General features: G+C 39.3%; 1 protein-coding gene across 1 annotated transcript in view; it reads left to right on the top strand.

The window, feature by feature from the left end:
- Positions 1–27333, top strand: part of Itpr (Inositol 1,4,5,-trisphosphate receptor) — a 232608-nt gene that overhangs the window by 102070 nt on the left and 103205 nt on the right. Inside the window, 3 exon segments of the mRNA XM_068356085.1 lie at positions 15593–15758; positions 16493–16673; positions 18476–18603. Of these exon segments, the coding sequence (XP_068212186.1) occupies positions 15593–15758; positions 16493–16673; positions 18476–18603 (475 nt within the window).

The following is a 27333-nucleotide window of genomic DNA, read 5'->3' as shown; positions in this document are numbered from 1 at the left end:
GGCGTCGTCATTATATCGCTGTCTGGAGAGCCTCTAATGGACATTAGACCTAACCAAGGAGCTAGGTCTCATAGTGAACGTAGAGAAGTCGTAACTTACAGTATCCCATCCCAGACTATTCTTTTTTTGGGAATGGAGATACAGTGTCTGATTTTTCGGCCCTTTTCGTCTCCCGCAAGAATGGAACAAGCTCTGTTAAAAGTCCTTCACTTGCAAGAGAAAAACAGTTGCTCTGTAAGAGTTTGAACTAGCCTCGTGGGAACTCTTTCATCGCTGGAGTAGTTTATCTCTCTGGGGAGACTCAACCTATGCCCTTTCCTATTTCACCTAAAACATTGTAACAAGGAGAAGGGCTTAGTGAGTATCTCTTTCCCAATCTCCAACTCAGTCTAGACATGTCTGACTTGGTGGGACAGCAACATCAGACTTCGAGAAGGTCTTTCTCTTGCGATCAAGAACCCAAACCATGTGTTGTTTTCAGATGCAGCGGATTTGGGTTAGGGAGCTCCACTGGACAGTCTGGAAGGCTCGGGTCTTTGATCCACGGATCAGAAGGAACTCCATTTAAGGCAGTAACATCTCTCCTTTGGCGAGATTTGTGCAGAAATGAATGTCTTGGCGGACGGCCTCAGCAGAAGAGGACAAGTCATCTCCATGGAGTGGACGTTGCATAAGACTGTGTGCGAGAAGCTATGGATGACATGGGGTCAACCCACCATAGATCTTTTTGCTACTCTCTCTGACAAAGAGGCTCTCGACTTACTGCTTTCCAGTTCCAGATCCAGAGGCAGCTCACATAGACGCTTTCCTGCTGGACTGGTCTCACCTGGACGTTTATGCCTTTCCACCTTTCAAGATCCTAGACAAGGTGCTGCAGAAGTTCACCTCTCACGAAGGGACCAGGTTGACATTGGTTGCTCCACTCTGGCCCGCGAGAGAGTGGGTCACAGAGGTACTTCAATGGCTGGTAGACGTTCCAAGGAGTCTACCTTTAAGGATGGATCTCTTACGGCAGCCCCACGTAAGGAGTCTTCATCAAAGCCTCCCTGCGCTTCGTCTGACTGCCTTCAGACTATCGAAAGACTCTCAAGAGCTCGAGGATTTTCGAAGGAGGCAGCCAGAGCGATTGCGAGAGCTAGGAGAGCATCTACCATCAAGGTCTATCAGTGGAAGTGGGAAGTCTTTAGAGACTGGTGCAAGTCATCATCCATTTCCTCTTCCAGTACCTCTGTAGCCCAAATTGCAGACTTTCTCCTACATCTGAGAAATGTTTGCTCCCTCTCAGCGCCCACTATTAAGGGCTACAGGAGCATGTTGGCGTCTGTGTTCAGACATAAAGGCTTAGATCTGTCCAATAATAAAGATCTCCAAGATCTCCTTAAGTCCTTCGAGACCTCTAAGGAGCGTCGTATGGCAACTCCTGGATGGAACTTAGACGTGGTCCTAAGGTTCCTAATGTCCGACAGGTTTGAGCCATTACATTCAGCCTCCCTGAAGGATCTCACCCTCAAGACGCTTTTCTTAGTGTGCTTGGCTTCGGCTAAAAGGGTCAGTGAGATCCATGCCTTCAGTAGGAACATCGGCTTTTCTACAGATAAAGCTACATGTTCACTTCAGCTTGGTTTTCTTGGCCAAAAATGAACTGCCTTCTCGTCCTTGGCCTAAGTCATTTGATATACCTTGTCTGTCAGAGATCGTAGGCAACGAGCTTGAAAGAGTGCTGTGTCCAGTTAGAGCTCTGAAGTTTTATTTAGCTCGGACTAATTCCTTACGAGGTGGATCTGAGGCCTTGTGGTGCTCAGTTAAGAAGCCTTCATTGCCTATGTCAAAGAATGCTTTGTCATATTTTATTAGATTTTTAATCCGAGAGGCTCATTCTCACTTGAGTGAAAAAGATCGTTGCTTGCTTAAGGTTAAGACGCACGAAGTAAGAGCTATAGCAACTTCCGTGGCCTTTAAGCAAAACAGATCTCTGCGAAGTATTATGGACGCGACCGTTTGGAGAAGCAAGTCGGTATTCGCGTCATTTTACTTAAAAGATGTCCAGACTCTTTATGAGGATTGCTACACACTGGGTCCATTCGTTGCAGCGAGTGCAGTAGTGGGTAAGGGTTCTACCACTACATTCCCTTAATTCCAATATCCTTTTAATCTTCTCTTGAAATGTTTTGAATTGGGTTGTACGGAAGGCTAAGAAGCCTTTCGCATCCTTTTTTGATTTGGCGGGTGGTCAAATGTCATTTCTTGAGAGCGCCCAGATTAAGGGTTTTGATGAGGTCCTGTTGTATGGGTTGTTGCCCTGGATACTTCAGCTCCTGGGAGTCTTTCAGCATCCTAAGAGGATGGCTGGGCTTCGTGAGGAAAGCGGACTAACAAGGCAGAGTAATCGTTAGAGTCAGCTTCCTTACCAGGTACCTATATTTATTTGGGTTTTGTTATGATATAACTGTCAAAAACTCTAAGCATGTACGCCGTAAACTGTATTAATACTGGTCTCTACCCACCACCATGGGTGTGAATCAGCTATTATATATTCACCGGCTAAGTTTAATATTTAAAGATGATATTTTGATTATAAAATAAATTTTTGAATATACTTACCCGGTGAATATATAAATTAAAGGCCCCCCCTTCCTCCCCGATAGAGACCCAGCAGGATGAGAAGAACTGGAGCTGTTTACATGTACAGTGATACCTCGGTACTCGACCATAATCCGTTCGAGATCCGTGTTCGACCTCCGATTTGTTCGAGTACCGAATTTTTTTTCCCCATAAGAAATAATGGTATATATTCTATTCCGTTCCCAAGCACTCGAACAGGCCCAAAATATTAATAAAACGTGTACCTAAACAACAATAATTATCTAAATGTGTATGAAATTGGTCAGAAAATCCTATAAAACAATTTTAAACCATTTACTGTACTAAAATAAAACAATTTTAAACCATTTTCTGTACTGTAGTGAACATACCTTTGAGCAGCGGTTCGATGGCATACAGGGATGGATGTGGAGAGGATGGAAGGGGGAGGTTACTGCTTGGAAGGAGAGTCCCCTTCCATGATGTGGCGGGGTAGTTCTCCTTCAGGAGTTGTTTCTCTCTCCAATGAAAGGGTGGGCAGATCTATTTCTGGGGTTTCTTCTCTTCTTTGTCTCTTCTTTGGAGGAGAAACAGGCTTTGATGTAGCAGCTTTCTTTTCTTTTGTGAAAAACTGGTCTATTGTTAATTGTTTCTTCCTCCTCTGCAGTATTCTTCGAAAATGATACATGACACTATCATTAAACATATGCACTGCCCGGTTTGCTACTGCAATTTCTGGGTGGTATTTTTCAGCAAAAGCCTGCACATCTGCCCACTTGGAACAAATTTCATTGATGAGAGAACTTGGAACATCCTCCCTTACCTCATCCTCTTCTGAAGATTCCTGCTCCACAATCAGATCCTGCTGCTGTTGTTGTTGCAGGTGCAACAATTCCTCCACAGTCAACTCGGTAGAATGGCTTTCTACAAGCTCATCAATATCATCCTTGTCGACCTCAAGCCCCAAACTCCTGCCCATGACAACAATTTCCTCAACGACATCAGTGTCATCAGAAATTACAGGGGTAGCAGTGCTTGGACCCGCCTCTGGTTGGAAACCTTCAAACTCCCTCTCTGTGACACATGATGGCCACAGCTTACGCCAGGCAGAGTTCAATGTCCTATAGGTCACACCTCGCCAAGCTTGGTCAATCATGTTAACAGAGTTGAGGATGCTGAAGTGTTCCTTCCAGAATTCCTTTAGGGTCAACTTCGTGTCACTGGTCACTTCAAAACACTTTCTGAAAAGGGCCTTGGTATAGAGTTTTTTGAAGTTTGAAATGACCTGTTGGTCCATGGGCTGGAGTATGGGAGTAGTATTGGGGGGCAAGAATTTGATTTTGATAAAGCTGTATTCTTCTTTCAAGTCATCCTCGAGACCTGGAGGATGTGCAGGAGCATTGTCCATAACCAGAAGACATTTCATTGGCAAGCTCTTTTCAATGAGGTAAGCCTTAACCTGGGGGGCAAACACTTCGTTTATCCACTCAGTAAAGAATTGTCTTGTGACCCAAGATTTAGTGTTCGAGCGCCACATAACTGGTAGTGCACTTTTACAAATATTATTTCGTTTGAACACCCGGGGGTTGTCCGAGTGGTACACTAACAAGGGTTTGATCTTGCAATCGCCACTTGCATTTGCACACAGCAACAATGTTAGCCTATCTTTCATTGGCTTGTGACCTGGCATCTTCGTCTCGTCCTTGGTAATGTACGTATTGGCTGGCATTTTCTTCCAAAATAACCCAGTCTCATCACAATTAAAGACTTGTTGTGCGATCAAATTTTGTTCATTTATGTACCGATCGAATTCCCCCACGTATTTATCGGCTGCAATTTGATCCGAACTAGCTGCCTCCCCATGCCTAGTAACACGATGAATACCTGTTCTATTACGAAACTTTTCAAACCAACCCCTGCTCGCTTTAAATGTAAATGAATCACTTTCACTGGTACTCGGACTTTTCTTCACTAATTCTTCATAGATATGCAACGCTTTTTCACAAATGAACGCTTCACTAACACTTTCCCCGGCCAACTGTTTTTCTTTAATAAATATTAAAAGCAACTTTTCCATCTCCTCAATCACTTGTGGCCTTTGCTTAGTTACCGCCGTAACTCCCGTTGCAACATTCGCCTTCTTAATCATTTCTTTATGCTTTAAAAACGTAGAAATGGTCGACTTCGCCATTCCGTATTCTACCGCTAAATCGGACACTCGTACACCATTCTCATATTTCGCTATAATTTCCTTCTTCAACTCGATCGTTGTTCGCACTGTTTTCCTCTTCTCCTTCCCCTTAACACTCATTACTTTCTTGGGACTCATTATGAAAGCTAAAAAAGCAATTAAAAGCACTGAAAATCACTAAATCACAACGAATGCTGATCGCGCGTTGTCTGAGTGACGCTCTCGAGAGAACTGATGCTTCCCGAACAAGCGAGAGTGGCCGAGATGGCGCGATCATCACAAAGCCCATGCGGTCGTCACGTGTTCGGCTGGTCGAGTACCGAATTTTTGGTCGAGCACCGCAGCAAAAATTTCTCGAAAATTTTGGTCGAACTCCGAATTGTTCGAGTATAGAGTCGTTCGACTACCGAGGTATCACTGTATATGCGGTATCTGGCCGATAGTCGGTGCTGGTGGGCACACCCGCTACCTTCATGGCGATCGCTCGCGAGTTTTTGAATTCTGTCGAGCCGTCGGAGACGTCAGCTATTATATATTCACCGGGTAAGTATATTCAAAAATCTATTTTATAATCAAAATATCATATTTCAAACATTTTAGACTTTTTAAATGCATCTCTCTCCCTTTGGATTGTCAAGAGGGCCTCTTTGCTGAAGCCTCTTTAGTGTCGTTTGAGACTCTTACTCGTCTTTCTCTTGTAGATTCTGCTTTTTGGAATCCTCTTTCTGCCTCTGTATTCCAAACTTTCTCTTGACTCACAACTTTTCTCCCTTTTAAATGTAGATTGCTCCTATCATGGTAAATCCCTTTTATCTCTAGTTATTTCAGGTAAGAAAGATTTGATTTGCATTTGTATGAAAAGGAAATCCCCATGCAAGGGTGGTAATACTCTCATTTTATCCTACCAGGTGCACTACAGGCATTACAAAATGTATTTTCTAGCATCTCTTTGACCCATAGTTACATCCCCTTTTATGTTTATATCACTTTCATCCATTTTGTTATCCAACCTCTTGTAACTTCATTATGGAACTGTGTTGTTTTCCCCACAAATTGTACATTGGTATATACTGGTCCCCAATGGCCCAACACTAAAGGCCGTATAGTACCGAAGTTCAGGGACCCGGCATCAATGCTGTGCCACATTGACCTTCTTGGACATCGTAATTGACTTTATAGTCGGAAGGATAGATTTAAAGCCGTTAATAAAGATAAAAAATTGTGTGTAATGTGCCATGCTATTATTGGTGCTTCCTATTTTCTTAGGGGTTAATGCTCCCGAGGAATTCTATCTTAAGGAGTTTTATTCCTTTTTTTCTAACCTAATCTGGTCTTTTGATATCCTTATGGGTTAGGTTAGGTGTGGCTTTGCCCCTCACGTGGTGTGTGGGATGTTTAATCCTGGGAGACCAGGTTGCAGAATGTTTTTGCCTGAAGGAATCTTTTTATCAATATCAACACTTCACTGTAATACATAAGTCATCATTTTTTTATTTTATAAATCTCAGATTTTTTTCTGTTAAGATTCTTTTTGAATTATGACAGTCATAAATATCTTTGGAAATATCTATCAGAATAATTGTCCATGTTTACATTTCTTTAATTTTATAATAGAAGAATTACAGAAAAGAGTTTGGGGTTTATCAGGCAAATGTTTTGCCATATGAATTTCATGTGTCTTCAATTGTAGAATTTTTCAAATCAATATTTTCCTTCAATATAAACCATTACGTTTAAAGAGTCGTACATACTTGAATGTACGTACAAAATGCCAGATATGTTTTAAAGAATCTTTAAACCCTCAGACATTTTTACCAGTTAAATGAATGCTGTGTTGCATGGTTGGAGAAAGGTTATTGAAATTGTCCGTCTTATTTCAGTTTTCTAAAGCACCTTATTTCAAAACTATTTTGACTGTCAAATTAAAAGACCAGCTGGACTTCAATCCGCTCAATATGTTGATAATCAAATTTTCTTGGGAAATTATAAAACTATTAATAGTAATTAGTCTGATATTTGTCCTATTAAAGTAAAAGGATAAAAACTAAAGGAAAAAAGTGTGTTTTTCACGGAAACGATTGAGCATAACTAGCCATGTAAGTTAGATGTTATCTCTTTAATAATACTAATAACTTTTATAGAGATTACATAGACAGATTGATAAGTTTGTCACTAATTGTGTGATTTAACAATCACCTGTTGATGTTATATGGAATATAAACCATAACAATCCTGATAGTTTATGAAACTTTTGTTACCCGATTGAAAATAGTTTTGAAATATTTTTTTCTCTGTTTGACATTTGGCATGTCATATATATTTATCTTTAAGCAATATAACTTATCCCATTTGGATAAAGAATAAATATCCCCTGTTTTACAGTTTGATTTTTTATATTTTCTATTATCATTAAAGCTACTAATTATTATTACGGTTAAGATTTCTCCATGTGATTTTGTCTTAACCTTGTCTCTTTCTTCCTGCTGAAGACCCAAAAAGATGTAAGTACCTCCAGAAGCCTTCGAACGCTGTTTTGCATGTTTGTATATTTGGGTTTCTCTGTTAACTAGGGGGACGCAAATAGGAAGTAGACATTCGGTGCCATTACCGCGTTACTAAACGCCTATGTTTATCCCCTTCCTACTTACCTGTCTGACTTCTTTAAATTTGCCTTTCAAGAATCAAACAAATCAGGCTTGTTGTAGAAATGGGACTTTGTACATATACAGTAACAAAATGCTAAAAATGCTGCTGTATTGATTCCTAAAAAAATATCTATCTCTTTTTATATAAATATGACCTAACAGATGGATAGTCTGTTTACTTGAGAACCTTGCATAAAACATCTACAGTAAAGTACTTTTATATAGGAAATAAGATTAGAACAATACCTGGATCTTGTGAAAACAAATGAAAGTATAAGTTATTTTATTTTGTTGTCATTATTATTGAGATTATAAGCTTCCAATTCAGGTTTCTAAAGGTGCCAATATAGATCAAGGCCAGCAATATGGGTTTGGCCGAAGTAATAATGCCATTAATTTTGGAGCTGCCATCTCATCTTTCCTTGTAACCTGCGGGTTTCAGGTCTTAGCTTTCCATGTTAAAGAGGTTTTAATATTTTAAAATTACAGGCAAAATCATTGTTGGTAACTTGCTGTTATAACTTTGCATGGAAGCGAGGTATTTATTGGTATTGTATCATATGTTTGGTATATTTATAGCATGAAAATGGCTATATAATGAATGGTTACATATTTATAAGGCTTTCAAAGAATTAAGAAAAAGGTGAAATATGGTCCGTGCATGCCATTGAACTAATTAATGAACCTAAGTTTTATAATATTTGGAACTTAACCTATCAGATCAACTTCCGAGTTCATGTTATAGATCAGATGTTAGTACAAACCTTAGATTTTCAATAAGTAACTTTTCATAAGTATAATGTATGATTTTAAACACATTGATTTAGCCATTTAAGTTTAAGATTTAAAAGTACTTGAATTAGTAAGGTTAGCCTTTACTTTTGAATTTTCTTCAAGTATTTAAGTCTGTTTAGTTTGCTTTTGAGTACCCATATCAGATTTTTCAATATTAAACTTAGCCGGTGATCATATAAGCTGTCAGCTCTGCTGCCCGACAGAAAAACCTAAGGACAAAATACGCCAGCGATCGCTATACAGGTGGGGGTGTACATCAACAGCGCCATCTGTCGAGCAGGTACTCAAGTACTCCATGTAAACACAGAACCAATTTTCTCTCTGTCGTGCCACTGGCAAGACCTACTAAATACGCTGTTGCTTACTGGATTGATTTTCACAGATTTTGGTGAAGTACTCATTTCTAGTTATTAGCTTTCGCTTTGCAGAGGTTATCTTCAATACTTCCTTGCATTCTTTGATTGAATTTTGGATTATTTGTTGACGACTTGGATAGATTTTGAATTCCCCTTTGACTAATTCAAGATGGCTGACCCTTCTCAAGTCCCTAAATACAGGAAGTGTAGTGCTAGGGACTGTTCAAGGCGTCTTCCGAAGGCCTCTATCGATCCGCACACCGTTTGTTCCAATTGTCGGGGTAAAACCTGTCAATTGGAAGATCGATGTGAGGAATGCGTTGGGCTTTCGTAATTCGATTTTCTCGAATTCCTGAAATATTCACGTAGGCTAGAGAGAGATAGAGTCAGGAGGAGTTCATCTCGCTCAGTTGATTTTTCCTCTCCCCATGCCCCACAACCTATTCCTTCCCCTGTAGTGGTTGCTCCTGATCCCCCTTCTAGCACTCAACAACCTTCGATGGCAGATATGATGCGTGCCATCCAGGCTCTGGGTGAGAGAGTCGAGTCATTGGCGAGTGACCGTAACCAACTCATGGCAGACGTCAGGGAGTTGAAGGGTAAGAGTGCAGTGGGTAGTGACCTAGTGAGTGGAAGTGTTGTGAAAAGTGTTAGTGTTGCGCTTGAGGGTGCGTCTGTTCGTGCCTGTCGTCCTCCCAGTCCGGGACCTCTTGCAAGCTCCCAAGCCCAGGGGAGAAGCAATGTCGTACGACCAAAGGGTTCGACAGGCTTTAATCAGCGGACAGACGTTCCCTCCGTGGTTTCGGACGTATCTTGCCAAGATCGCCCCACCCACAAGAAGACGAGAGAGCCCATTTATTCCTCGTCTGCGGAAGATGTTTCTCGGAAGAAACAATGGACCAAGGTCTCACGACCTCTCAAACGCAAGGTCCCTTCCGCGCAAGTCCAACGGCCCAGTTGTAGCCACTGGGTCAGTTCGGACTCGCTGCAGTCTTCCGATGACTGCACACCTCCTAAGAGAGGCAAAGTGGTACCACAACAGGCAGTAACACCGTCTGTTGCCGCACCTGCTACTGTAGACCCTAAGTGGGCTTTGCTGCAGACCATGCAGACACAGTTGTCATCTTTAATGCAGGACTTTCGTGCGGAGAAGGTTGACGCTGCACCCGTTAGCCTACAACCTACTACGGTTGTGCGTCCAGTTGACGCTGAGGCTACCTTCTCCCGCACTCCAGCTGTGAGAGTCCCGCCACCCATGCGCACTGTACCCTGCCAGCCGCATGTTGACGTTCGCCGACGCACGGAACCCACCGTTGACGTTCGCGAGTTACAACAACAACAACCTAAGTTGTTTTGTTTTGACGTGGTGCGTCAACCTCCGCAACCCACTGTGGTTACCCCTACTCGCCCACAGCAGACTAGACAGTCGGGAGTAGACGCTTTGCGCCCCCGCGCAGCTATGGTTGTTGCCTGCTCACAGACTGACCAACAGTTCCATGACGTTGCGTCCAGTGCAGTCACGCATGCACCCGTGCTGCCGGACTCAGCTGACCAGCCAATGCCTACTCCTTTGCCGCTTCCTCTTCAGCATTCAGACGATGGACTCTCTGATGATGACGACGCTGCACACCTTGACGACCCGCACACGGACATCGACGAACCCAAGACCACGCCTCCCTCCTTGGACTTTCGAAAAGTTCTTGCACTGTTCAAGGATACGTATCCCGACCAGTTTGTTTCTGCGGCCCCACGCTCACCTCCATCTGAGTTCGCTTTAGGCACGCAGTCATCCGCGCCTGCCTTTACGAAGCTCGTCCTCGCCCGCTCGTCCAAGAGAGCTTTAAGGGTGTTGGGAGATTGGATGCAGTCCAAAAAGCACCTTGGGAAGACAGCATTCTTGTTTCCCCCTGCGAAACTCGCTTCCAGATCGAGCGTCTGGTATGCCACGGGAGAAGTTCTCGGCTTGGGAGTTCCTGCCTCTGCCCAGGGCGACTTCTCAAGTCTAGTAGACTCTCCCCGCAGGCTGGCCATGAGACGCTCCAAGATTTGTTGGACTCCTTCAGATTTAGATCATCTGATGAAAGGAGTGTTCAGAGCGTTCGAAGTGTTTAACTTTTTGGATTGGTGTTTGGGAGCGTTGAGCAGGAAGACCTCCCCTTCTGACAAGGAAACTTCCATGCTCATTATGTCCTGCATGGACAAGGCCATACGGGACGGTTCCAGTGAGCTTGCGGCTTTGTTCGTTTCCGGGGTCCTCAAGAAACGAGAAAACCTTTGCTCCTTCTTGTCAGCTGGAGTAACTCAATGTCAGAGGTCGGAGCTTATGTTTGCCCCTCTCTCGAAGTGCCTTTTCCCAGAGGAGTTGATCAAGGAGATTGCTGCCTCCTTGATTCAAAAAGACACGCATGACCTAGTTGCGTCATCTGCACGCAAAGCCACCCCTTTGCCTTCCGTGTCTAGACCCAGGATGGATACTCCAGCGTCAAGATTTATTCCGCCCTTTCGTGACAGAGCCTCCAGCAGAGGAGGTGCTCGTGCCGAAGGGAAACGTGGGAGCATGAAGAAAGGTACCAAGTCCTTTAGAGGCAGAGTCTGACTGCCACCTTCTTCAGACAGCAGTGGGAGCCAGACTCAAGAACTACTGGCAGTCCTGGGAGAACAGGGGCGCAGATGCACAATCTGTGAAGTTGCTCAGAGAGGGGTACAAGATCCCATTCTTGCGCAAGCCCCCTCTAGCAACGACTCCCATCGACCTCTCTCCCAGGTACAGAGAGGAGGATAAGAGACTAGCTTTGAAGCAAGAGGTGTCTCTCTTACTAGAAAAGGGAGCGGTAGTCAAAGTCCGGGACCATCAATCCCCGGGCTTCTACAACCGTCTCTTCTTAGTGGTAAAGAAGACAGGAGGGTGGAGACCGGTGCTAGACGTCAGTGCTCTGAATGTCTTTGTCACCAAGCAGACGTTCGCCATGGAGACGACAAAGTCTGTTCTAGCAGCGGTCAGGAAGGAAGACTGGATGGTCTCTTTAGACCTCAAGGACGCTTACTTTCACGTCCCCATCCACCCAGATTCCCAACCTTTTCTAAGGTTCGTTTACGGGAAGGTTGTCTACCAATTTCAAGCCCTGTGCTTTGGCCTAAGCACGGCGCCTCTTGTCTTTACGAAACTGATGAGGAATATTGCCAAATTCCTGCATTTAGCAGACATCAGAGCCTCCCTCTATTTGGACGACTGGCTTTTAAGAGCTTCGTCCAGTCGTCGCTGTCTGGAGAATCTAAAGTGGACTCTAGATCTGACCAAGGAATTGGGTCTCCTGGTCAATATGGAAAAGTCCCAACTGGTCCCATCCCAAACTATAGTGTACCTGGGGATGGAGATTCACAGTCAAGCTTTTCGGGCTTTTCCGTCGGCCCCCAGAATAAGTCAAGCCCAAGGATGCATCCAGAACATGCTAACGAAGGACCGATGTTCAGTCAGACAGTGGATGAGTCTGATAGGGACGCTTTCATCACTGGACCAGTTCATTGCGTTAGGGAGACTGCACCTCCGTCCCCTTCAATTTCACCTGGCTGTTCACTGGAGAAAGGACAAGACGCTAGAAGCGGTCTCGATCCCTATTTCCGAGAAGATGAAGTCATCACTGACCTGGTGGAAGAACAACATCTGCCTCAGAGAGGGTCTGCCCCTGACTGTTCAGACCCCCAACCACGTTCTCTTCTCGGACGCATCGGACACGGGCTGGGGTGCGACATTAGACGGTCGGGAATGCTCGGGCACCTGGAACTCGGAGCAAAGAGCGTTACATATCAACTGCAAGGAGCTACTGGCAGTTCATCTGGCCTTGAAAAGCTTCAAGTCCCTCCTTCTAGGCAAGGTGGTGGAGGTGAACTCCGACAACACCACAGCCTTGGCGTACATCTCCAAGCAAGGAGGGACCCATTCTTTGAAGTTGTACGAGATCGCAAGGGACCTCCTCACCTGGTCAAGAGATCTAAACCTGTCTCTAGTAACGAGGTTCATTCAAGGCAACATGAATGTCATGGCGGACCGCCTCAGTCGGAAGGGTCAAATCATCCCAACAGAATGGACCCTTCACAAGAATGTATGCAAGAGACTTTGGGCCACATGGGGCCAACCTACCATAGATCTCTTTGCAACCTCAATGACCAAGAGGCTCCCAAATTATTGCTCGCCAATCCCGGACCCAGCAGCAGTTCATATAGATGCCTTTCTACTGGATTGGTCCCATCTAGACCTTTATGCATTCCCCCCGTTCAAGATTGTCAACAAGGTACTGCAGAAGTTCGCCTCTCACGAAGGGACAAGGTTGACGTTGATTGCTCCCCTCTGGCCCGCGAGAGAATGGTTCACCGAGGTACTGCAATGGCTAGTGGACGTTCCCAGAACTCTTCCACTAAGAGTGGACCTTCTACGTCAGCCACACGTAAAGAAGGTACACCCAAGCCTCCACGCTCTTCGTCTGACTGCCTTCAGACTATCGAAAGACTCTCGAGAGCTAGAGGCTTTTCGAAGGAGGCAGCCAGGGCGATTGCTAGAGCAAGGAGGACATCCACTCTTAGAGTCTACCAGTCGAAGTGGGAAGTCTTCCGAAGTTGGTGCAAGTCAGTATCAGTATCCTCAACCAGTACCTCTGTAACTCAAATAGCTGACTTCCTTTTATATCTGAGGAAGGAAAGATCTCTTTCAGCTCCCACGATCAAGGGTTACAGAAGCATGTTGGCAGCAGTCTTCCGTCACAGAGGCTTAGATCTTTCCAACAACAAAGATCTACAGGACCTCCTTAATTCTTTTGAGACCTCGAAGGAGCGTCGTTTGGCCACACCAGGTTGGAATTTAGACGTGGTACTAAGATTCCTTATGTCAGAAAGGTTTGAGCCGCTACAATCAGCCTCCTTTAAAGATCTCACTTTAAAGACTCTTTTCCTCGTCTGCTTAGCTACAGCTAAAAGAGTCAGTGAGATACATGCCTTCAGCAGGAACATCGGATTTTCATCTGAAACGGCTACATGTTCTTTGCAGCTTGGTTTTCTAGCCAAAAACGAACTACCTTCTCGTCCTTGGCCGAAATCGTTCGATATTCCAAGCCTTTCTAATTTGGTTGGAAATGAACTAGAAAGAGTCTTGTGCCCTGTTAGAGCTCTTAAGTTCTATTTAAAACGAACTAAACCTTTACGAGGACAGTCAGAAGCTTTATGGTGTGCTATTAAGAAACCTTCTTTACCTATGTCGAAGAATGCAGTTTCCTATTATATTAGACTGTTGATACGAGAAGCTCATTCCCATCTGAATGAGGAAGACCATGCTTTGCTGAAGGTAAGGACACACGAAGTTAGAGCTGTCGCAACTTCAGTGGCCTTCAAACAAAACAGATCTCTGCAGAGTATAATGGATGCAACCTATTGGAGAAGCAAGTCAGTGTTCGCGTCTTTTTATCTTAAAGATGTCCAGTCTCTTTACGAGAACTGCTACACCCTGGGACCATTCGTAGCAGCGAGTGCAGTAGTGGGTGAGGGCTCAACCACTACATTCCCCTAATTCTATAACCTTTTTTAATGTTTCTCTTGAAATGTTTTTTATTGTTGTTTTTGGGTTGTCCGGAAGGCTAAGAAGCCTTTCGCATCCTGGTTGATTTGGCGGGTGGTCAAATTCTTTTCTTGAGAAGCGCCTAGATTAGAGGTTTTGATGAGGTCCTTTAGTATGGGTTGCAACCCTTGATACTTCAGCTCCTAGGAGTCGCACAGCATCCTATGAGGATCGCGAGGCTCAGTAAGGAAGACGTACTTAAAAAGGCAGAGTAATTGTTCAAGTCGACTTCCTTACCAGGTACTTATTTATTTTATGTTTGTTATTTTGAATAACTGCTAAAATGAAATACAAAATACTTAGCTCTTAATAATGTAAACATGTAATGCTGGTCTCTACCCACCCCCCTGGGTGTGAATCAGCTTATATGATCACCGGCTAAGTTTAATATTGAAAAATGTTATTTTTATTAATAAAATAAATTTTTGAATATACTTACCCGGTGATCATATATTAAAGGACCCTCCCTTCCTCCCCAGTAGAGACCCAGTGGACCGAGGAGAAAATTGGTTCTGTGTTTACATGGAGTACTTGAGTACCTGCTCGACAGATGGCGCTGTTGATGTACACCCCCACCTGTATAGCGATCGCTGGCGTATTTTGTCCTTAGGTTTTTCTGTCGGGCAGCAGAGCTGACAGCTTATATGATCACCGGGTAAGTATATTCAAAAATTTATTTTATTAATAAAAATAACATTTTACTGTAGTTTAATATTTCATGTAAACTACTTTCATATTCTGGTAGCAATCAATTAGATCGTAGATTTGTCGGCTAAAAGTTATGACATATAGTAGTACACTCTGGCGTCATGTTTAGGTACAGAAAGATAGATTTGATAATTGATTTAAGAAGATATTTGTTAGTATACAGTACTGTTTGGTTTTGGTTCTTTCTTAGCCTCTTTTCCCTTCTCTTGTCAGAAACTTCAAATCACTCCCATTGTGACGTATTATTATTATTATTATTATTATTACTACTGTACTAGCTAAGCTACAGCCCTAGTTGGAAAAGCTAAATGCTATAAGCCTAATGGATCCAACATGGAGAAATAACCCAGTGAGGAAAGGAAATAAAGAAATGAACAAACTACAGGAGAATTAATGAAAGATTAAAATATCATATTTTAAGAACTGTAACATTGAAATAGATCTTTCATAAACTATAAAAAGAGACATATCAGCCTGTTCAACATAACATCCATTGTAAGGTTGAACTTTATCCTCAAGTAGAATATGCAAAGCAAATATTGCCATGATGCAATTTTGTCGGAAAACCAGTTTTATAGCTATTTTACACGTGCTGAGACCCGACTACTTATTGATTGCCTTGATGATCCCATGTAGCTAGTTTCACTTTGCTTGACCATCTGTGAATTGAATGAAGATAGTTTTTATATAGAGCCTTCCTTTTGTTTCTCTACAGAGAGGAGAGCTCGAATCTCGACTTAGACGGCGAAGGCGGGAAGAAGTTCTTGAGAGTGTTGCTGCATTTGATCATGCACGAATACCCTCCTCTGGTCTCGAGGTCTCTTCAGCTCCTGTTCAGACATTTCTCACAGAGAGAGGAAGTCTTACAGAATTTCAAACAGGTGTCTATATGCCTTTTTCTTGTTTGTAGATTCAACATTTATATATTTGTGGGTGTAAATTTTTAGAATTAAAGAGTTAACTTTATCTATTGATAGGTATACTGTACACTACTTTTTGGTTTCATATCTGTCTAGTTTGTTTCTATTTTAAAGTTTGTACTTTTTTTGTTACTTTGTCTTTATTTTCCCACAGTAATTTTAAGCTCACGAATACTATTATAATTATTATTAGTAATCATAGTATTGAAAATAATCAACTTCATCATTGCCTTTATTTGATCATCATTATCATAACCATTATTATTGTTAGCGTTACTGTTGTCTGTGGTCATCATCCTGTAGAAAGAACAAGGGGTTTGTAGTAAGAACTTCATTGATTTATTGTGTTAAGACTTTACATACATAATTACATACCAGTTTTCATTCCTCATTGCTGAACAATTCCCTTTAGTCACCCCTGTGAGACATTCGTCAGTTGATTGACTCTTGTGACTCCTAACTTTATAACATAATTTGAAGAGTTTTTTATGGAAGTTAAACTCTGGGTTTATAGAGCCTGGGAAGTATGAATTAACTGGTTTGCTTATTTTATATTATTATTGACTCCACACCTTACTAATTTGGGTCTAGTTTTTTAGTAATAAAAAAAAAGTTTGAAATAATTTTGCTTTAGATATTTTTTCTTTGAATAGGTTCTCAAGGAACATTTACATTCCTTTGGTTATCATTTGCAGGTTCAACTCTTGGTTCAGGACGGTGATGTGGAATCCTACAAGCAGATCAAGGAAGATCTGGACGACCTGAGGAATCTGGTCGAAAAGTCGGAATTGTGGGTTTACAAGTCGCGGGCGGTCGACGAAGATAGCGGAGGCTCGAAAAAGAAAAAGAAGAAGAAGGATGACGATGATGATGAAGGTAAGTTTGATATTGTGTGTGTTCTAATTGTGGTATTTGAATTACATTCATGATTAGGGCTGTTTGAACTTGAGGTTAAAAGACGAAGAATGGCCATGTGTAGAAATGCAAGAGGGGAGGGAGCAGCACTGAATGACCTCGGTTTATGGAGTTTTTCTTTCACATTCAACAAATATTCTAAATCGTGCTTTTGTCAGCCCAGGACCACAGGGTATTCGGGCACCTTCTGCAGCAGCCATGCAGAAAAGAAGTTAATAATTAAGAAACTACGAACCATTGGGAAGGTTCAGATTCTGGGGGAAGTACATTGATATGATTTAAACCCAATGGGAAACCCTTTAAAAAGGTTACAATATACTGTAAAAGAGAAAAGGGGTGGGGTAACCATCACATATCCAACTTAGCAGTATTACTTTGCATCCCTTTGGTCATTGAATTGGTTTTGCTCCAGTTTTTTGCTCAGCCAGCCATTTTGAGAGACTGGCAGCCTTAAGTAGATGGTACTGTCTTGATGCAGTGCTATGTGACATCTTGAGACCTGTTGAGGTTATCTTCCTGGGAGATTTCAGTGCCTATGCTGCGAGAAAACAAGGCTGTATGGTGAGGTTTCTTGGGCTCAGACAACTGTCCTTATGTGCTGTGGATGATCTTGTCATTGTAAAATCAATATTTCATCTCAGGAATAAAAACTATCCCAAAAACACACGAGTTCATCCGAGATTCAAGCACTGGCACATGGTAGACTATGTCACAACCAGGTAGAGACACATTAATGATCTAGGCATAACTAAAGTTATGGGTGTTGCGATGAGTTTTACAGATTATGAACAAATGGGATCTATTGACTGGAAGCAAGGTATCCTTTTTTCTCTCTAATTACTGAGGGTGCCTCTTTCCTTTTTATGCTCGACTTACCAAGGGTGTCCCTTTCTTCAATATACCAGGCACATGGCTTCCTTATAAATACATGAAGAAATGAGTCCTAGGACAACTAATTGAACGCAATTAGAATACTGTCTTTACCATTAATAATAAACAATAACAGGTAGTGTAATTTTTCAGATACCTTAGAAGCATTGTTTTATCCAGTACAAGATTGATGATGATTTGCTGAAGAGAATAAACAGCTTCATGTGTTTAGGCAGGCTGAGAATCAGGGTTTTCCAAAATACACACTTGAAACTTATCACTAAAGTCCAAGCATATAAAGAAATGTATATCTCAACTAAGTCTGAAGAAAATTATGAGCCTTGCCTGGAAAGATTCGGATTTCTTACACACAGATTCTGGAATGATCAGGATGCTCAAGCATAGAAGCCATGCTTGCCAAACATCAACAATGTTAGCTTTGTCTCAGGATACATATACCTGAATTATGGCTCTCAAAACAACTAAAAAACGACCACTGAAAACTAGGCATCTAAGGAGAGGTACAAAGAACAACCAAAGTCAACCTTAATGTAATGCAAAATTCCAGCCACCGACCTGGAAACCCTTGCTAGCAACCGTAAGGTGTGAAGAATTGTAAACAATGGAGACACTCCCCTGGAGCAGGGTTGCAACATCAAGAACAGAGGTCCTCCATATTGTGATTTGTCCAAAAAATGGCAAGGCGGATAAATCCAAGATCAGCGTGATGAACCATAGCAATGCACACAATTAAAAGCATGAAAACCAGTGTGAAACCTTAAATGTTGTCAATGGCTACGTTTGACTGCTATTGAATTAGATTAGTTTGTCAAGATAAAGTTCTACCCATTGATATTACTCTTAAGTCCTGAGAAGTAAGTTTGTCGTTGCAGGTGAGAGAAAGCCAAAGAAACCAGCTCCCATGTTGTCTGCTCAAGATAAGCAAGGCTCTGCAATTGATCTGGGATTGGGTCCTCCTCTAGAACCCGATCAGGCGGAGAACTACAAGCGGATACAACAGGTAACGTCTTCAGTTTTTTATGTGTTTGTTGCCATGTATTTATTTCCTAAGTTCTGCCTTGAAGCTTTTATTTTTAATAGGAAACTATAAGCCCTCTATTGGGTATCTTCAATATGACTTGAAACATAATGTATTTGGGGTTTGGTTTTCAACTAGACAGTTATTTGTATGTGTAATTAACTTTCTAAGTGTATGTGCAATGAATATTCATATGCATTTTAAAATTTTTATGCTGGAGTTCTTATTTAGGTTTTTACTTGATACCTTTGCCAAATAGGAACTTTCTTCAATATGAATAACTCAATCTGAAATACATGATATAACTGTAGATTATGTTCACTTTGTCCTCATAGAGTATTGGAATCCTTAAATTGGGGTCTGTGTACTGTACTGTTCTTTCATAAAGGCATAATACAATTTAGTAAATGTACCCATGAACCTTTAGACACTTACAGATAAGAGTCTGTATCTTTCAACTTCTATTAAAACTATTCTGGAGAGAGATAAAGGAATTCATGATACTTATGTAGGATATCTCACTAGTGCTAGCAAGACCAGCTGACTGAAAAGAATTAGCGTATGAAGTGGATGCTAAGTTAATCGTTGTTGTACATGAGAATTTTACTATGTAACCTATGCTTTAATTTATTACCAATCATTGCTTATTAATCTATCATAGCAGAATAATAATAATAACAGAGAAAATTTTAATTTGATCTTTAGAGAGAGCCGCACGGTAGAATGCCGTTGTATATTCAAGTAAGTTGCGAGAAACTACGGCTCCAATTTACCATAGCATTGTCTCTAAAGTTTAGAAAGAAATATCTTTGACTTTTAACTAGCAGTAGTTTCTTGGCCATGAACTGTTATGAAGTAGTGGGTTATTAGGGCTTTTTCAATATGACTATAATGAGGAAAATATAAAAGTTTCCAGTCATAAAGCTTTTCAAAAGTATTATAAAAGTTATGGTCATCAGAAGCTATAATTTTAGATCAAGATCTCAAATATTACGATGGGTTTGATACTGGACGAAAGCAGCGAAAAAATGTCAAATTAGTTTTTGTCGTTACGGTAACAGGGCACTGACCTGTTGGAAGGCTAAGGTGATTATGGAACAGGATAGTAGATATAGGCAAAGTGTGTGCAGAAAGAAAGATGGGAAGCAACAAGTTAAAATTACAAGCAAACCGTGAAGGAAAAATGTTAGGGACCAGGTTGAAGGCTATCATATTTTTTTGGTTCAAAACTGAAATTTGAGTATTTGTTGTTTTCGTAGGGGTCCAGTTTGAAAATTTAGTGATGGCCAAGTCATAAGATTAAGTAGGAAATTCAGATACTGTATTGGTAAAGGAACTATCAGTAACTAGTGATCATTTCTTCAATAACAGCTGTTTTTTTGTTTGTCTTGCACTCAAAACAAAATGACCAATGAGCAATGAGGACGATAAAGATGGCCTTATTTTGTGCTCATGTTGGCTTTTATATCTGAACAGAAAAGACAGTGTTTTTGGAAACATTGTTGAATTTAAAACTGAGACAGCTAGTTCTTTTAAGGGGATAGATGAAGAACTAGACCTGATGGGAATTCAGGTTAACAAACCCTTATGGGTATTGCCATCAATGCAAAAGCATTACTTGGGGATTCTTGCAGCCTTCTACTATACATTCATTCCCACTTTTTACCTTCCATCCTGCTGTCCAATTTATTTAACTTTTACTTGATATTGTAACTACTCCAGTGTTTTCCCCCAGTTGTAATGTAGTGCTGAATGGCTTAACAAGCCCCAGCCCATGGATGAGTAGCCTAAATTCATTGATAAAATAAATCCAATCCAAAATGACAGAAGAGGAAAGGAAAATTCTGAAGTAGAAGCTTCTCTGATGATGATGATACTGTACCAAGTTCTCCAAAGTGGTTTGTCCTCACTGACTGTCTTTTGTATTACATTTGTTATGAGAAATCAAGACTTTAGTAAGAGCCTCTGATGGCAAAAGGCTTAGATTAACATCAATGATGTAAGGTATAATTGTTTGGTTAATAGGGAAGATTTCCCGAATAGTTCGTTTTGTACTTTGTAGAGAAAATGGAATGAGAACATTTTTGACTTGAGATTACAGTAATCATCTTAAATTTTACAGTGTCCCCCTGAGTTTCACTGTTTATTAGTAAAGCATCTGTCTCATTATAAGCAATATGCAATAACTCAGTCCAGTAATTATCACCAAACATGTAAAATCCTTTGTTGAATTTTGATGTCCCTGACTGCTTCACTAGAGTTACGGTTGACTTGAGCCATTTTTAAGTAATTGAATTTGACCATGAAATAAACAATATGCAAATGTTTTTTTTATAAGATTTTTAACTTTACAGGGTGAGATGCAGCTTGAAGTATCATAATGCTTAATGCTATGTTTTTTTTTAAATGTCTTTTCTTGTGTTATAACAGATTGTCTCTGATTTGTGAATTTTTTAGGCACCTGATCATGCAGTTTGTGCTGCTAACAATGCATAATCTGCTGTTAGAATTTCCAATATATTTGTATTATGAACACATATTTATAAAATTAAACTCTATATCTAAATATTTACAGTATATATTTCATCTAGAAAATAATTTTTGCAAAAATATATGACCTTCATATCACAAAAATTCCATCGTTCGCAAGTCAGGGACAATCTGTGTTATAATGATTGTACATTAAGGCGGGTACACACATGCGAACCGAACCTTGTATTGTAACCAATTCTTTTAACAAAAACGCAAGTGTGGACGGTTCCTCGAACCCGAACCCCGAACCCGCGAGGTTCGAGGCTCGGTTCGCCTTCCGTCCCGGCAATTGTCGGTTTTTGGGCCCCGAATCAAAGGGAGGTCTCTTTGCACATTACGCAACGTGTGGACGGGACCTGTATTGCACGCGTATCAACAGAGGTGGCTGAACTTGACACCGACTATGAATAAGGCCGTCCATAGAAGAGTCCCTTGTTTTGGTCAGTCAGTACGTATATGTGTACCATGGCTGATTGGAGTGAGGAAGAGGTCCTTCAGTTTATTAGTTATTACGAAGAAAAGACTTTACTGTGGTATGCAAAACACCCGAACCATTTTAACAAAATACGTCGCAATGATGCATGGATAGATATAAACAACCCGGACAGACTGATGATCGCAGTGGATTTCAATGAAGTTACGTGCTTAACGCGGTTACGGTTCGTCCTCAACATTTTGACACCTTGTAACCGTATATGCGTAACACAGTTATGCATACAAGGTTCGGTTCGCGTGTGTGTACCCACCTTTAGGTTATTTCCGGTTGTTGCAGCTAAAGGCTCTTTTTCATACTTGAACTGTAATTTCTCTTGTTCACAAGCAAACTGTGCCTTCATTGCAGCTCAGTCAGACCTATGAGGTAACGCCATATTTTGGGGGAGGACGTCACTGCTTAGTCTAGCCATCTGTTTCCATTTGTTTTCTTAACACTCCCCTTGCAAAGTCTAGGAATAAAGTATTTTTCTTTTGGTGATTTGTTAAACGCTACAACTTAAAAAGGAATGCCTCATTAAGATGATTGATGACGACTTAAACTGAAAAGCTTTAGTACCTTTGCTCGTTTTTAAATTCCTTTTTCGGCACTGAATATTCTCTTCTAATGAAAACATAAAAGCTTTTTGACCTACACTTAGTTTTGAGTTATGTCTCACGCTATTTTTGCTTCAAGTAAAAGTATACAGTATTCTTTTTTTTAATCTAGATTAAATTTTGATAAAGCATTTCCCATTTTACTGTACTGTATCTTCATAACGTTCTGTATCCTGTCTTGCTTTTGCCATTTAATTTTGCTGCTTTGAATTTTACCTTTTTGTATGCTTCGAGTTCCACATCCCTTTTTGAATCTTGGAAGTTTTTTCCAGTCTCGAGCATTTCCCTTTCTAACGAAAACGATTCAAGTACTGTAGATCTATATTCCGTCTGTAGTAAGTACTCGCTAAGTCAGATCCCAGCCAGTTGTAAAATGCCTTTGAAGCCTTTTGGGTCCGACCACCGAACGATGTCCCCGCTAAACATTGCCCTAATTATCTTGGGGTCACGTACTGTACAGCTTTGTAATTGCATGCGAGAGTACAGAGAGTTTTGAGATTATGGTATTCTGTGCTCGCATATCATGCAATCTTCCATACACGATCTTTCAAAATTTGTTTCCAGTAAATGCTTTAATTGTATATCCTGTGTACTGAGAAATTTGCATTAGGCTAAGCTGACCTCCAGCTCATATTGAAGATATGCAGCTGTGCGTATTTGGAAGTGGTTTTGCAACATTATATATATATATATATATATATATATATATATATATATATATATATATATATATATATATATATATTATATTATAAATATATATATATATATATATATATACCTATATTATATATATTATATTTATTTATATATATACACATATACATCCATATATATATATATACAGTATATATATATATATATATATATATATATATATATATATATATATATATATATATATGTATATATATATATAAATATATATATGTATATATATATAAATATATATATATATATATATATATATATATATATATATATATATACAGTATGTTTATATATATGTTTATATATATATATATATATATATATATATATATATATATATATATATATATATATATATATATATATATATATATATATATATATATAAACACACACAGACAGATACATACATACATACTGATTTTTAGATTGTAATTTATTCAAAACGTTTGAAGATAAAGCATTACAAATACACATGATCAAGCCTGCTACTTTTATTTACAGTAATTATTTGCTAGTTATACCAGGTAACGTATCGTAAATATATATACCTCGTATATCTGTAATGCAATTATTAGTTTTTCAAGGTTTATTACTAGTCTGTACAGTTAAATTTGTTTATTCCCACTTTTGATTATTTTTAAAAGTTGATAGTTATTGAAAAAGCTAAGTTTAATTCATATAATATTCACCAATTTTAACTGGAAACTCCTTGAATGGCAGTTCTTCGTAAGTTAGCGATAAAAATAGATTTTCTTTATTGTATATTGTCATCCTTTTATTTTATTTCTTCCATACTCTTAATGCCAATGCATGTGTTCTAGCCTACTATTCTTTTCTTTATATTAAAAGCCTATATATTTATTATGATCTTGTTATGTTCATTGTAGCCTAATTTTTTGTCCTTTCTGAAGTACAATAAATATATTTTTCCCAAATATACCAGTGTACATTTATGCTGTTTAATATGGTAATTTTAGTTTATAAACTCATAGTTATTTATGTTTAATCAGAGCATTTTGAAAATGCCAATAGTATCCAGTGTTTAATGGTAGCATAATCCATTAAATGTACTAAAGGTAGATTTTGTTAATTAGTACAGATATTTATTTATTTATAATGATATTACAGTAATCCCTCGGCGTATTGTGGTTCACCTGTTGCTTCTTCTGTTCATCTCGTATTTATGCGTATAACATATGTAATTCTATATTGCGTACTTGCCTTCATACCGCATGTTGTTTTTAGGGTAGATAAGTTTTATAATTTTTATATTTAGAAATTTTATTTAATTAATAATTTTTGGCTTATAGAATCCTTAAATAGGGACGATTGGGAATATAGATCTTTAAATTTATTAAGATAGAAAATTATAAAAGTAATAAGAAAATTCTACCGTATATTTCTGTTTCTACTTTGCGGGTTTTCATCTATAGCCGAAGGATTACTGTAGATTTTGTTGGTGTGTTGTAGCTTTGATTTTACTTTGTTTTAAAAGTTTTATTTACAGTTACCCTATTTATTCATTGTTTAGTTTTTTAACATTCTGAATTCATATCCGATTATTATTTCGCGCGCTAACCCTCCGAGTCGAATCACGTTTCGAGTTTGTTTTGATGAGATTCCCTTTCATTCGACTTAGCAAGTACTTACTGCACAGGGCGGCTGTCTCGCAGCTAACGAACTTCACGTAACACTTGTGCGTTCCACTCGCTTTTGTGTGCTGTCCGAGCTCTCTAATCTAATCATAACCTTTGACTTTAAAAAAGAATCGCATGATTTGTTTAGGATAATGGAAAATCGTGAGTGCAAGATTATGATTGATATTTATTTTGAACTTATTTTTAAAAGTTTCTAACAATTTTTATTTTTATTTTTTACTGAATTTTGAAAATAAACATGTTACTTTTGGCTGCTTGTCATGAGAGCAGCCCGAGTTTCTTTTTCGTGAACGAATGATTTTTTAAGCTAAACTAACAAGGCTATGCAGAGTAAATTAATTTTACTTTAATGAATGTTAGCTCTTTCGAAAGGATCAAATCATTCTTTGTTTTTAGTAATGAACATTTTCATGCTTTATGAATTTTATCACAATTAGGTTTGATTATGCAAAGATATTTCCTGTTATAACTTCATTACATGCCTGCCATTCTTATATAGATATTTTAATGATATGCAATGAGGATTTTGAAACTGCTTAGACATCACTAAGCCTTAGTTATATTGAGACGTACCCTCAGTATACACAAATGTATTGCTCGTAATTACTCCTGTTACGCCTGACTATTTGTGTATATTTTGATCATGGTGACAAGGGATTTTGTCTTTGTTTACATATTATTAGTTATACTTAAATTTATCTTGATATTTAGTCTTGGGATTTGTACTTTTAGTTCATCTCAAGAAGTTTATGATTAGTAGGTTTTTCTCATATACAGTCATACCTTATTCCAAGACGTGTAACTTTGACGCAAATTAACCCTTAAAAAAAGCATACGTAGCCATCAAATAAACGGCTAAAAAAAAAAAACTTTATTAATATTTGTTATTGATTTATACATTATAATTGTAAGGAATTGAAAAAAAGAATTACTATTATTTCTATGAACCTTTCCAGATGGTTACTGTATATTGCTTTCATCTCAGGAAGCTTGGACTGTCAATGTTACCACTTAAACTTAAGAAATTTCCCTTTTTAATTCATTCAATACTAATGCATCAAGTAAAGTGCTGTAATGAGGCTTACCAGCGTCTAACAACAATATGTAACATGCTGCACATGTCCTACTTCTCCAGTCTCTATCGACTTCTTTCCTCTTTGGTAAGGGTAGAAGAGACTCTTTAGCTATGGTAAGCAGCTCTTCTAGGAGAAGGACACTCCAAAATCAAACCATTGTTCTCTAGTCTTGGGTAATGCCATAGCCTCTTTACCATGGTTAGATTTCTCTTGCTTGAGGATGCACTCGGGCACACTATTCTATCTGATTTCTCTTCCTCTTGTTTTGTTAAAGTTTTTATAGTTTATATAGGAAATATTTATTTTAATGTTGTTACTCTTCTTATATTTTATTTTTCCTTATTTCCTTTCCTCACGGAGCTATTTTCCCTTTTGGGGCCCCTGGGCTTATAGCATTCTACTTTTCCAACTAGGGTTGTAGCTTAGCAAGTAATAATGATGATAATAATAATGAAAATAATAATAATAATGATAATAAGGAGAAGATGAATGCTACACTACTCCGGATGTCAAGGTTTTATTTTGTTTTATACTTACGGCTCAAAAATGTCGTCTTGGGATTTATCAGCAATTGCTGTATTGCTGTGCATAGGAATTTTTTTTGTGATCATGGTCTGCTTTCTGTTTCTTTAATTTTGAGAATCTTGTGAGTAGTACATAGGCCTCACTGTTCTTCTTTGGGAGTTAGATTTCATCATATTAAAGTTCAAAGCATAAAAGAAAGCTTACTTTTAGTTCAGGGGAAATCTGGCGAAGACTAGGCTAGTTGGTTATAGGGGGAATGATGACGATAATGTTCCTCCAACCTTTGTCTATGGTACAACCTAACGAGTCTAGTTTTGATGGTCGAGAATATATTAGGAATTTAAACTCGTTAATTTCTCTTGTGGAATCTCAGAAGACCAGCAATTTTTTCTTTTTATTCAGGGTAAGATTTTGGGCCTAATCTTCCCTGTTTCAAACCATAGCCTAACTCCTCAAGTGGTAGCTAATGGCTCTAGTGCTCCCTTTAGTAAAGGTTCTGATGATACATAAGACATTCCAGATACTATGTGATCATCTCGTAGATCCTCATTCTCTATTTACTTGAGACCCTTCTGCTGTGAAATACTTGCACTCCTATGTTTCCAGCCGCTCTTTTAGACAACTAGGTTGTGAGGGAGAAGACTGAGCTGATAGCAAGGATCCTTATGCAGTATTCCCAAAGGCACTTTGCTATAAAAAACTGCTTATCCCTTGTATATGAAGATGTTAATCTGGATCTTATATCACTCATCTCAATGAAATAAGTGCCCTTTGACAAACTCTTATTATTATGTGGTTGGTGTAGCAAATCATATGAATCCCATTGGTTTTAGTAGAATTATATATTTAGCCTAGTTCTATGGTATATTATAATTAATTTTGTTATATAAACGAGTGATTAGGTGATAAAGTCTTTTTTAAAAAGTCAACGTGTAGTTTAGTACCTAAAAGCCTAGACAAAGGGTATATCTAGGGTGTTATTTAATTGACTATGGGAAACTATATACTATATCACTTTCTTTCTCTGGCTACCCACTACCTCTTAAGTTTAGAAGTCAAGAATGTGAACATCAGGGAAGGTTCTTAGAAATAGTTGAATTTTGATAATTAAGTTTATT

This window comes from Palaemon carinicauda, chromosome 32 (assembly GCF_036898095.1).
Source record: "Palaemon carinicauda isolate YSFRI2023 chromosome 32, ASM3689809v2, whole genome shotgun sequence".
Classification (NCBI taxonomy): Eukaryota; Metazoa; Arthropoda; class Malacostraca; order Decapoda; family Palaemonidae; genus Palaemon; species Palaemon carinicauda.
This window is presented reverse-complemented; position numbering and strand designations above follow the sequence as displayed.